Source organism: Halichoerus grypus, chromosome 7, assembly GCF_964656455.1.
Source record: "Halichoerus grypus chromosome 7, mHalGry1.hap1.1, whole genome shotgun sequence".
In the NCBI taxonomy this organism is placed as follows: Eukaryota; Metazoa; Chordata; class Mammalia; order Carnivora; family Phocidae; genus Halichoerus; species Halichoerus grypus.
In genome coordinates, this window is record NC_135718.1 from 94,225,194 (window position 1) to 94,237,847 (window position 12,654).

Here is a 12,654-nt window from a genome sequence, read left to right on the forward strand (position 1 = left end):
ACCAGGAAAGAGCCAACTCTGATTTTTTTTTTTTTAAGTTTAGCAACCTTGAAGGAGAAATAATTTCAAAGGTTATAATCTGAGTTTGAGTTGCTTTCAGAATTAACCAGTGACATGATTTAAAAAAAATTTTTTTTTTAGATTTTATTTATTTATTTGACAGAGAGAGAGAGCACAAGCAGGGGGGAGCAGCAGAGGAAGAGGGAGAAGCAGACTCCCCACTGAGCAGGGAGCCCGATGTGGGGCTCAATCCCAGGACCCTGGGATCATGGCCTGAGCCGAAGGCAGATGCTTAATTGACTGAGCCACCCAGGCACCCCTAAAAAAATCTCTTAAAGATAAAATAATTTAAACTATTTGTGGTATTTGGAAAGCACTCATATTTTAAGAAATATGTAATACTGAACAAAGTTATAATTATTAGCAGTTTCATAAAAGCCCGTTTTGTTTAAAAAAAAAAAAGAATGGCTTCAACTATCATAAAATTCATGAGAGCATAGTGATCTTCATTTTAGAATTTGCTGGTGTGTTTTGAATTGAGAAAAATAATTTACTCTTTCTTTTGTTCTAAAAGAAATGAAAAAAGGAGTTAATTATTTTGATCAAATATAATCAAACACAATGATTATGTGAAAGAGTAGAAGAATCAAAGCAAGGTTAAATCATTCTCGTTATGTCAAACACAGATTACCTGAAGGCAAAGTGAATTTATATTTATCTGCATTTCAAAAAAGCTCTAACATAAAAGAGTACTAGCTTCATTGAGAATATGCAGTCCAACTAGAACGTACGACTCTAGAAAATAATTCGCTCTTTAAGGACAACAAGTCAAAATGGGCATCAGACCATCACCTTTCTCAGAGTTGTAAGTCGGACTGAGAAAGCATTCAGTGATGCTCTGACCTCTTTGGGATGCCATGCCTCACTGAAGCCAAGGTTCCAACTAAAAGAATTAACAGAAAAGCTCAGTGTTGATAGTATGCTGACAGATCACAACAGGATCAAAATCGAACAAATCTGTTTCTTACAGGAGACTTAACGCTTAATATATTTAATCTCTTTTCAGTATGTCCTCTTGCTGAGAGGCATTTGCCACATTAGCAGATACTCAGTGGAATAAAGGACAAAACACCAAACGAACAAGTAGTGACTCTGCTAGAGGGCATCAAAAGAGGTAAAGTAAAACTCCTCCCAGTTCTAATACCTTAGGATCTAGATTTTAAAAGTCACTAGGCTATTTAGAATTGGAGACTAAAGAGTTTAGGTGTTCTGGTTCAAAAACTTTTCAGACTATCGGCTCATCAGGTTCAGATGACAGACAATCATCAAAGATAAACACCCCCAAATACTGATGTCTTGTTAACCTCATCATTCAACAGCGAGCCCATGAAATGATGATACTAAACATCTGTATGGCCACTGGACTGACACACTCCAATTTTCTGGAAGAGAAATGTACCCACGCTTTAAGGCGGCCCTCAGATCAGCTGGGAAGCTCCACAGAGATGCTTAAATTGCACACACAGGTGCAGGAAGCCATCTTGATAATTTAGGATTATCCACTCAGTCCCTACATTTTTTGTTTTGCTTTGTTTCAACTCGGTCAGCCCATATCCAAACAGCAAGCACTTGAAACAGACGCAACTCTGGGCATGCTAGCCCTGCCTTCAACACGAGGCCTTGCTTCCAGTCCCATTCCTAGGTCACCTTCTTGATTTAGCTCCTTTTTTAGCCCCAGCCCCAACCTACTCCACATTATCTGGCCTTCAGGAGCAGTCAATCCCGGCCACCCTGGAGAACTACCTGGGCCACTGCAGGCCTGCTCCAGAGCTCCCAATCCACAGGCCCAGCCCAGAGCCAGACCCCAGCGCACCTCTCCCAGTGGGAAGCTGTACAAATACATATGACCTACCAGTGTGAGTGTGAGGTGGCAGTTCGCCAAATTACCATCTGCAATGGCCAAAGGTCTGCGAGTGCTTCAAGAACACCATCTAAGTGTCATCAAGGAGTTTTTCGAAGCAGAGCAAGCAACACGGCATCAACACTGCCACATTCCACGATCAAAAGACCCTGAAAGAGCAGCCAACGCACAAGTCGAGGCAAGGAGCGGGTGCGAGTTCTGGGATGAACCAGCTAATGAGCGTGGAGTATTTAAGGAATTTAGTGCAACAATCAGAGCGACAAGGGCCGAGAAAGTCCCTGAATAATCTGGGTCAGATGTTTAAAATAAGGAAAAGGGAGAGTTGGTCTGATATATGAGCATGAGCTTCATCTTGAAAGATAAGGTGTCTAAGAAATGCCTGAAATTTCTCAGCTATTCCACAGTGAGTACCAGTTTCAAGCATCATTAAGCATCATTAGTATTATTCCTATCTTTTAAAAGCAAGTCTAGAAGGCTGACTACAACATTTCCTTGTTCCTCATTTCTGGGAAGTTCCTGCCATAGTCTTTCAAAGCCAACTATACACCACATTGCCAAGACCCACTCAAAATTCACAAGCTGGACTAAAGTCCCAGGATAGTATAGTAGTAATCACTTCTCCTTTCTAAACAGTACTCTGAAACTTCTCCAAGACACTAGGAGCTATAGAAAAGGATCGAATTACAAAGCAGTTCCATCCTGATTATCATTTGAAGGTGTTTTGATCATTACTCAAGAAAGAGAGGTTACTGTCATCGCTCTTACTTACCTCAAGGCATAATGAGGCCTGAGTGAAAGGCAGAAGTTCAGAAACACTAGGAGGACTTCAAAGCAACTTTTAAAATGTATCCAATGTCATCAACAGTTGTGAGGTATACTCTCCAAAAAGTCCTTATGGTCCTAACACAACGCCACAAACATACTGGTGGTCTGATCTCGAGGTCATGCCCGGTCCTGTCCCTTTCAAGAGCTCGAGGCACTCCCATCATATAGCCAATACAGTCTGCGCTAGAAGTTCAACAAAGGAACTTACAGCTCGTGTCACATGCCACATTTCAAGTAGAGGCCAGGAGATTCTTTTGATTCATCATACTTGGGATATAATTTTTTAAAATTCCATCTTAGAGTCCTGCAGGAAATTCTACGATACAGCTTACTGAGGGTCCAGGCTTCTAATTATGCAGAAAACTAGAAATCCAGACCTAAAAAGTGCTGGCCACTCTTCAAAGGCAGCATAACACTCAATATTCAGCCTTCTGCATTAATAAGTTGAAAGAAGCTGAACACCAGCTGAGGCCAAAGGAATCCTATAGACAAAGGTTTCATTGACAATAAAAGCAGGAGCCTTCCACTGTACTCTGTTAGGAAAGCAGAACATGAGCTCATGATATGCTGACAAAGCAGAAAATTGAACAGAAAAGGCTGACATTTATTTTAAAAGGCTAAGAGCTAAAATGTAGAATAGTCACAAAGGAATACATAACCAAGGAAGAATCTAATTTCTAAATGACTGCCAGCCTTGAAATCAATGTAAACTTTGTAGCTTCCTCTTAAAATATTTTTCTCATGACCTATAAGGATAATATGAAAGGCGATAGGGGAAAAAAACCCTGTCTTTTATTTGTTGGTTTGGCTATGCTAGATCACTTAGTTAAACTCTGTTTCTCTTCATCTGTGTGACTTTGAATATGCTTTTTGCCCTTTTAAAATGAATTTTTCATTATATTTTCCTTGTAAATGTAATTACCAACATGAGTAAAGACCCACTTGACACCTACTTTCGATTTCAGTGGCTTCCTCCCCCTCTCCAGGGGTAATCCCTGTTAAATATTGGGTGCTTATTCTTTCAAACCTTTTTCTGTGCCTATGTATGAACCTGGAGAAAATACATAGTATGGCTGTGCATGGGCTTTTTTTAAAAAATAAAAATACAAATGGGTTTCATTTCAGACGTGTATTTTTCATCTTTATTTTTTTCCCTCAACAACATATTGTGGAGCTTAGTCCCACATTAGTACATATAGATCTACCTCACTCTTTTTTTCTTTTACTGTGCATAACATAATTTATCTAAACCTTTGAAGGATATTTAGGTTGTTCACACCTAAAAGAAACACTTCTTTTCCTCCAGTTTCTGTACTCACAACACTTCTGACACCTTATGTGTGCATTTTCCACACCAAGCAATTTTCTAATTCTCAGTTGATACTAACTCAATTGGGACATTAATTTCCTGGAGTCAGCACAGACCCCACAGGTTAGTGCTCAGTCCCATAAGACTGTCCCCCACCTTAGGTGCCAACTGCAAGTCCCAGATGGTCACCTGTACTTCTGAGCAACTGGCCATAAGTCAGGGGTTCTCATGACCCCTTCCTCAGCCTCGATAATTTGCTACGACAGCTCACAGAACTCAGGAAAGTGCTTTACTTACTATTTCCCATTTACTATAAAGGTACAAGTCACAAAGGGCTAAGTGGAAGAGATGCACAGAGCAAAGTGTGTGGGAAGCAGAGTGGAGCTTCCATGCCCTCTCTGGGCGTGCCACCCTTCCAGCACCTTGATATGTTCACCAAGCCAGAAGCCCTCCAAATTCCATTGTTTAGGGTTTTTAGGGAGGTTCTTTAGGCATGATTGATAAAATCATTAGCCATTGGTGATTGAACTCAATCTCCAGTCCCTGCCTACTCCCCAGAGATTGGGGAATAGGGGCTGAAAGTTCCAATCCTCTAATCACATGGATGGTTCCCTTGGTGACTAGCCTCCCCCATCCTTAGTGGGTTTCCAAAAGTCATCTCATTAACATAAACTCAGGTGTGGCTGAAAGGAGCTTGAAAGAATAACAAAAGATGTTCCTTTCACCTTGATGTTTCAGAGCTATTTCAGGAGCAGGGGACAGAAACCAAATATAACAAAGGATGTTCCTATTGTTCTTATCATTTAGGACATTACAGGGGTTTTAGGAGCTCTGTGCCAGGAACTAGAGATAAAGACCAAAATATGTATTTCTTATCATATCACACTATCACAACACCAATTATAAGTAATGCTGCGAAAGCATTCCCTAGAACGGCCCCATTGTGCACATACATAGGTTCTCTGGGGTAGATTTTGAAACATGTAATACACAGTTCAACTATTAATGGATAATGCTAAATTACCCTACAAAGTAATATCGACTTACAGTTCCCACCAGCAGTGTGTGAAAATATTCACTCACTCATGGCCTCCCCGATTCTTGTCACTATCAATCTCCTTAATTTTCACCAACTTGAAGGGTTTTTTGAAAAATCTGTATTTCCCTCAATAATAAGAGTGAATACCCTCTCATACACTGACATCTTCCTATTTGATTGCTCACCAGTTCTTATTCTTTATCCACATTGCAACTGGGCAGTTTGTCCTTCATGTCTGTTTCAAAGGATGTTCTTGAGATAGTGCACCAATTTTTTGTTATGTAACATGCAAATATTTTCCCCAGTCTTTTAATTTCAATTTGTATCATGATATCATAAGAAGTTTGTTTTTAATGAAGTTAAATGTATATATTTTTTTCCTTTATGGCATTCATTTTCCATACCATGTTCAGGACTTGACCTAGCCAAAAGCCATAAAGATAATTTTCTATATTTTCTTTTAATGCTTTTATAGGCTGAATTGTATCTGGGTCTTTAAACCATCTTGAATTTGTTTTTGTGAAGTATAGTTCTATTCCTTTTTTTTTCAAATGTAAACAGGCAAATTTTTAATTCCTCTGAGTCTCAGTTTCCCTAGCTGCAAAATGGGTGTAATATTTACCTTATACATGCTTTACTAAGGTTAAAAAAGATTATGTTTTTAAACTGCCTGGCAGAGTCCTTGGTATATAATAAATGTTTGCCACATGGTAGTTGGATCTGGAAATATATTTAATATATATTTAATAAATTTTATAGCTATGTGAAATATATAAGAATAATTTAAAATATATTTAATTAATATAGTATTTAACAAAAAGCAGGACCATCAGCTCAGATCATAAAAACTACCAGTCAGTCCATACTGGAGAAATTCAGTTTCTATATAACAACCAATAGGTTAGTTATGTATGGAAACCATGGCTACCAGACATTTTGATTGCTTTTGGAGTAGGAGAGGTACAGAGGAGTTTTAATATTTATAGAGCATTTATTATTTGGCAGGAACTGTTTTAAGCACCATATAGGTATTCTTTCAAAGAACCTTCAAAATAACGCTATTAAAGTACTTTTATCTCCGTTTTAAAAATGGGGAAATTGAGGCATGAGAGGTTAAATAACTTTCGCGAGGTTACATGGGCAGTTACTAGGAGAACCAGAATATGAGTCGAGGCAGTTTGTGCTCTAGCCACAAGGCTAAGTGCCCCAGTAAAATCCCAACATGTAGGTATTATTCCCTCAAACAAGAAAAGTCCAGACTCAGAGAGGTAAAGTAATTTGTGCAAAGGTCAAAACACTGGGGTAAAATTAGTCTGACTTTAAGGACTAAGTCTTTCCATTCTCTACACCAGTTCCAACTGGAGGAACTCTGACTGCCAAAATGCCTTGTCCTATGAACAGCAAACCTTCAGAGTGTCTACCGCAGGCCAGGTCCTCTGCCAGAAGCCAGGGACACAGAAATAAACACATCACAGGTATCACCTCCAAGTATACACAATCTACTATAAAATCATAGAAGAAAGGCGCCTAAGTCAGTTGAGGGCAAGATGGGGTGAGGTTGGCGAGAGAATACTTCTTGGAGGCGGTGATGTCTGGGCTATTTAAATAAGTCCAAACAGAGAGGGGTGATCTTCAGCATACAGAAGAGAAGGGGGCACGGAAGAACACACACTATAAATCACCATTGGATGGTGTATTAAATAACAATTCTCAAATCCCACAGGATAACCTTTTCACAGGAAAAGGCTTCCCTGGAACAGTGAAGATAGGACAAAAAGGATGTATATAGAGAACTGTAGTATTTCAGCCTAGATGAAAACTTCGACCGCATGAAAGCTCATTTGGAAATTGTCCTTAGTCCATCTTCAAAAATTGATAGTGGATCTAAGGGTTGTTCTTCTGATGCACTCCCAAGATTCCTCACAGCAGGCACGTGATGAAGATGTGATAAAAATTCACTCTACCTAAACTTCAGCTTGGAAATCCAAGACTTGGCAAAATCAAGAGACTTCCTCTCAGGGACGCCTGGGTGGTTCAATTGGTTAAGCGTCTGCCTTCGGCTCAGGCCATGATTTTGGGGTCCTGGGATCGAGCCCCACATCGGGCTCCTTGCTCAGCAGGAGGCCTGCTTCTCCCTCTGCCTCTGCTGCTCCTCCCAACACCCCCCAACTCATGCTCCTTGTCCTCTCTCTCAAATAAATAAATAAAAAATATTTAAAAAGAGAATTCCTCTCAAACTCATTTTTGTTACAAATAGTGCCGGATTTGCAATTATAGACTTGTAGACATGAACAGAATTGTAATGATTATCTACTTCGATTCTCTCCTTCAAGATGAGACTGAGGCCGAGAGAAGTAAAATTACCTGTCCCAGTTACCTGGTCACACACAGCTGGCAGAACCCACCTGTTCCATCTTCAAGAAAGCTCCGGTGAAATAAAATAAAATCTATTTTATTTGAAGCTCAGCATCAATCCCACATGAGACAGCACGGGGATGAAAGAACACAACGCTCCTTTAAAGACGCAGTTTTCCATGTTATGGAGCCTCCGTGTGGAGAAGCTACTTACTTAGTCAGTCTTTCAATGGTCTGCACGTGAACATTATTATGGGTTTGGGAGAGAACAGCTTCGTGCTGAGCACATTTCAAACAAAGGCCACCAACACAGTTAGACGTATTAGCAGCGAGAAGAGACTCTTTATGCTTCAGTCGCTCCTTAAGATCTTCACAATTTTTCTGATATTCAGCTAGGTCTTTCCTGAAAAGAAGGGAAAGAAAGTTCTAGCGAATGACCATGTACACTATGTCACCTGTATCATCCCACAGATAACTGCTACTACTACTTACGAGTGCCTAACTTATGAGGTGCTCTGTATACAATACCTGATTAATTCTTCCCGCAGCCCTGAAACGTAAGTGTGATTACCCTAATTGACACTTTGAGTAAAATGAGACTTGAATATATTAAATAATTAGCCCAAGTTCTTGTAAGATTTTAACACAGATTAGTCTGCCTCTTGATACCAGCTCTCTTTTCAAAGGATCCATCTCCATTATGTTATATCATCCACCGATCAAAAATAAAACTCCAAATACAAATCCTAAGTCATTTCTCCTAATAAAAAGGCGAGGCAATGTAACACAACATCCTTGAATTGAGGGAAATACCCTATTCCAAGTGTTAACCCTTAAAATGTGTAGAGTACCTTAGAAGCTCATGGATTTCATCTGTGAGTCATTTATTGTTGCCTATTCTTCTTTAGGAAGAAAAAAACTAAAAAATCATTGAATCACAAAGTTCTATAAAGAGCTATTTCAAAAGAAAATGGGCTACTCTCTTCTTTTAGAAAGAAGTTATATAGAATTTACCAGTCATAAAGATTCATAAGCAGCAGCTATTAGCGGGAAATATGCAATCTGCTAAAAGAAAGGGCTGAGGAAGTGTGTGTGTGTGTGTGTGTATGTGTGTGTATTTACTTTGTTTGTTTTACTATATGAAATAGTCCCTGGATGAGGTTCTCCACGCTGACTTTTTGAGGATAAAATGACCAGTGTATGGGTTGTATTCTCGCCCCCACCCCTTCCCAGTAAAGCTTTGGTAAAGCCAACTGGGACAACTGAGCTTTCTTGCACACTTCCTTTCCTACTGTATAACTTCCTAGCTTTCAAAAGAGAAAATAGCCCTTAAATACCTGGACTACTGAAAGCAGGCACTTTATCTCCAGCTCAGTCAACTCTGCTGTCAATTTCTATTATACTCAGGGAGCTACAGCTATCCTAACTCGCTATCACAGAAGAAAGGTCAATAATAAGATGCCTGGCTATCACACACTACCTCCACTCTGGGATGTGGGGACTTTCAGGCAGCCTTGAGGAGGTGAGAAAGATCTGCAGGCAATCTGAGGGTTAAAAAAGCTAAGCTAACAATAGTCTGAAATGAAAAAAAAAAAAAGGAGCTGTTTTTGCCCTATGCCTGAGATAATATCTCCAATGTAATAAGTTTTCTTTTTAAATATCATATAGAAAAAGTCTGACTTTCAAAGGCTTCGTAAAAAGAACTTTGGAAGCACATTCCAAAATCAAAGGGTCTCCATTACTATTTCTGTCAGTTTCAAATTCAAAACAGTTAGGTAGATTTGATTACTCGAAATGGCAAAAAAATAAAAAAGAAATAGATACCAGAAAGCCAGAGCTTCTGAGAATGGTGGTTTTATCTCTTTCTTAAAGAAAATGCCTCTTTAAATAATCTTAAGGTATACTAAAGGGAAAAGGAAGATGTTGAAGGTGCAGGGAACAAAGTCTAGTTCATTGCAAAGTGGTATTTTAATTTAATTAAAGATGGCACATTTGACTTATGAATAAGACAAAATAATCACACTGCCATTAGTTTAAAAAATGAAGAATCAGGGCATCTGGGTGGTTCAGCCAGTTAAGCAACTGACTCTTGACTTTGGCTCAGGTCATGATCCCAGGGTTGTGGGATTGAGCCCCACATCCAGCTCCACACTTAGCGTGGAGTCTACTTAAGATCCTCTCTCTCCCTCTGCCCCTCCCCCACTCGTGCTCGCTCATGCTCTCTCTCTCTAAAAAACAAAAACAAAAACTGAAGAATCAAAACACAACAGAAATCAAAATAAAGACTTAGATAAAAAAAAAGCAAGAAAGCAAAAATTAGGCCACTTTTTAAACGTTAGGTTTCTTCATGAAAAAATAAAAGTCTCTACAGAAATCCTAAAACTAATCAGGCTAAAGTATAAAGTGAGTAAGAGCGTATTAAAAAATGAGCACGAAAGCCACGAGCTCTGGGTCTGGGTATTATTATTCTGCTTATGTCTCCAAACAATATGTGGCCTGAAGATTTTAAATTTTATTGCAAATTAGACTTAATAAAATTATAAAAAGTATTTCAAAGTTTGAAAAATATTTTACTGCCATTATTTAAAATAAGCTTCAACACCCCCAAAAATTCAATTCCTGGTATCTTTTTCTGCCCATAGTATATAATAAATCACTAATTGGTTAATCTGTAATATGTAGATTTTATTGGGACTTCTAAAAAAACATGTCAAAAAGTACATGAAAACTTATTGTGTATACAGAAGTCCCCCCCAATCCACAGTTTCACTTTCCATGATTTGAGTTATGCAGGGTCAACCAAGGTCCAGCAGTAGATGATCCTCCTTCTGACAGATCATGGGAAGGTCAGTGGTAGCCTAACAATATGTCACAATGTGAATATCATTCCCCCCAACTTCATCTCACCCCCCGGGGATTTTAGACCTCCCATCATCTCAAACAGGAGGATCAGCCAGGACAATAAGATATTTTGAGAGACCACATTCCCATAACTCTTATTATAGTATTTTGTTATAACTATTCTATTTTTAGTTACCACTCTTAATCTCTTACTGTGCCTAATCTCTTACTAAATTAAACTTTACCATAGGTATGTACTTACATGAAAAAACAATATATATAAGGTTCAATACTATCCACAGTTTCAGGCATCCACTGAGGGTCCTGGAACATATCCCCCATGGAGAAGGGGAGACAGTATACTCATATTCATCGTATATAGAAAAATACTCAAACTATTATTGTTACAATTTTAGATAAAAATACCTATAGAGAAAAAAAAAATGCTTGTAATTTGAAAACTAGAATGTTTATTTTCAGTATTTTATTTTAAAAGCATAATTTCTATCAGAGCAGCTAGTGATTCTTAATTACTATGACAAAACATGACTATTTCATAACTAATGAAGGGATAAAATTTATAGTTTAGCTCATAGTTCTTTGAAATGGGACTTCACAATTTTATGCCCCTGCTCCTTTAATAACCTGAGGATATTTCTTATATTGAACATAAAATGTCATCAAGTAATTCTTAAGTTGAGTAAAATTGGCATGTCAGCAAACATTCAAATACATTTTAAGATCATTATGCTTTTGCTATAATTTTTAAATGGACAATGATACTTTACCTCAAAAACTTCAATTGAGATTCCAGGATCTCACCCTTTTCTTCATAAGTAAGTTTTAGCCTCTCCTTTAGAAGAGAAAACAAAAAGTGTACATTTTCTCCATGCCCTGTGCTTTATCAGCAAGTTTTAATTATTAATATTAAACTCAATTTTTGTCCTTTTACCCAAGAAGAAATATAATGCGTCCTCTCAAGAAACACTAGTTCACCCAAACTTTTGTACTTTTATTGAGCGTATACCCACTCTTTGTGGACTGAGTCATAAAATGGTTATTACTGCCCCCCTGCCAATTTTTTTCAAAAATGCCTACATTAGATCTTACTTTTAAAAGTATGACTCTGAGAAGAACCAATTTTCACCTATAAGGTTCATGAGGGCAAGGATCAAATCTTACTGGAATCCCCCACTGTGATTGCTGTGTATTGACATACAATAAATGAGTGCTGGATCAATGATAAAAGGAAAGTTATAAATCACAATAAATAACAGACCAAATGGATGTACTAGCTACAATGCTGGCATCCCACTATTCTTTCATTCAACAAATATTTATTAGGTATCTAAGATGAAGATGGCTTTAACCTCCAGGAGCTTATATTCTCAGAAGGAATAGAAAAACACAGGGACAATTTCAATTATATATTTCACTCCAGGGAGGTATATAGAAGGTAAACTGAAATCAGAGAGGCAGGAGCTTGTAATTCAGCTTAAGAGAAATAAAGAAGGCTTCCTGGAGGAAGCGCTAATACTTAAAGGATTAACTTCCAACAGAAGAAAAGGCACAGAGGCTGGAGAAAACATGTTGCACGTTTGACCAGTGAGTGGATCTGTATCCACTTACAAATGCAATGCTAGATGGAAGAATGCATAGAGATGGGTGAACAGGTGAGAATGGGCCATGAGAAGAAAAAATATACAAGACCTTTACCCAGACAACTCATGTAATCTCCATGTAGTAGAGGCATTGGGTGGACATTGAAAACTTGATCAGATTTGAATCTTAAGTCACTCTGAAGTGTGGAAAAGAGAAGACCAATGAAGTGCATTGTATCTGCATAGGGAAGAGATATGCCCCTACCCACCCCTGCTTGTGCTCTCTCTCTCTCTCAAATAAACAAATAAAATCTTTAAAAAATAAAGGATTAGATGATATAATATCATAAAGCTATCTTCGGGATGCCTGGGTGGCTCATCGGTTAAGTGTCTGCCCGCCTTTGGCTCAGGTCATGATCCCAGGGTTCTGGGATCAAGTCCCACATCGGGCTCCTTGCTCAGCGGGGAGCCTGTTTCTCCCTCTGCCTGCCGCTCCCCCTGCTTGTGCTCTCTCTCTCTGTCTCTGATAAATAAATAAATAAATAAATAAATAAATAAATAAATAAATAAAAATCTTTAAAAATAAGTAACGATATCTTCTCCCCCAAGTGACTTCTAGCAATCAATCTCCATCAAAAGACAATCTCAATCAAAGCCTCATAATGGCTTTCTGGAACTTGACAAATTAATTCTTTTTTTAAAAAAGAAGATTTTATTTACTTATTTGAGAGAGAGAGAGTGAAGAGGGTCAGAGGGAGAAGCA

General features: G+C 38.4%; 1 protein-coding gene across 11 annotated transcripts in view; it reads right to left on the reverse strand.

The window, feature by feature from the left end:
* Positions 1-12,654, reverse strand: part of SDCCAG8 (SHH signaling and ciliogenesis regulator SDCCAG8) — a 233,027-nt gene that overhangs the window by 174,094 nt on the left and 46,279 nt on the right. For all 11 annotated transcript variants that reach the window (XR_013449815.1, XR_013449816.1, XR_013449814.1 and 8 more), the window contains 2 exons: positions 11,079-11,143; positions 7,664-7,852 (listed from right to left, as the gene is read on the reverse strand). Coding sequence is in view for 5 of the 11 variants with exons in the window: in XM_036096993.2 (XP_035952886.2) it covers positions 7,664-7,852; positions 11,079-11,143 (254 nt within the window). In the remaining 6 variants the exon portion in view is untranslated. The remainder of the gene's footprint in view (positions 1-7,663; positions 7,853-11,078; positions 11,144-12,654) is intronic.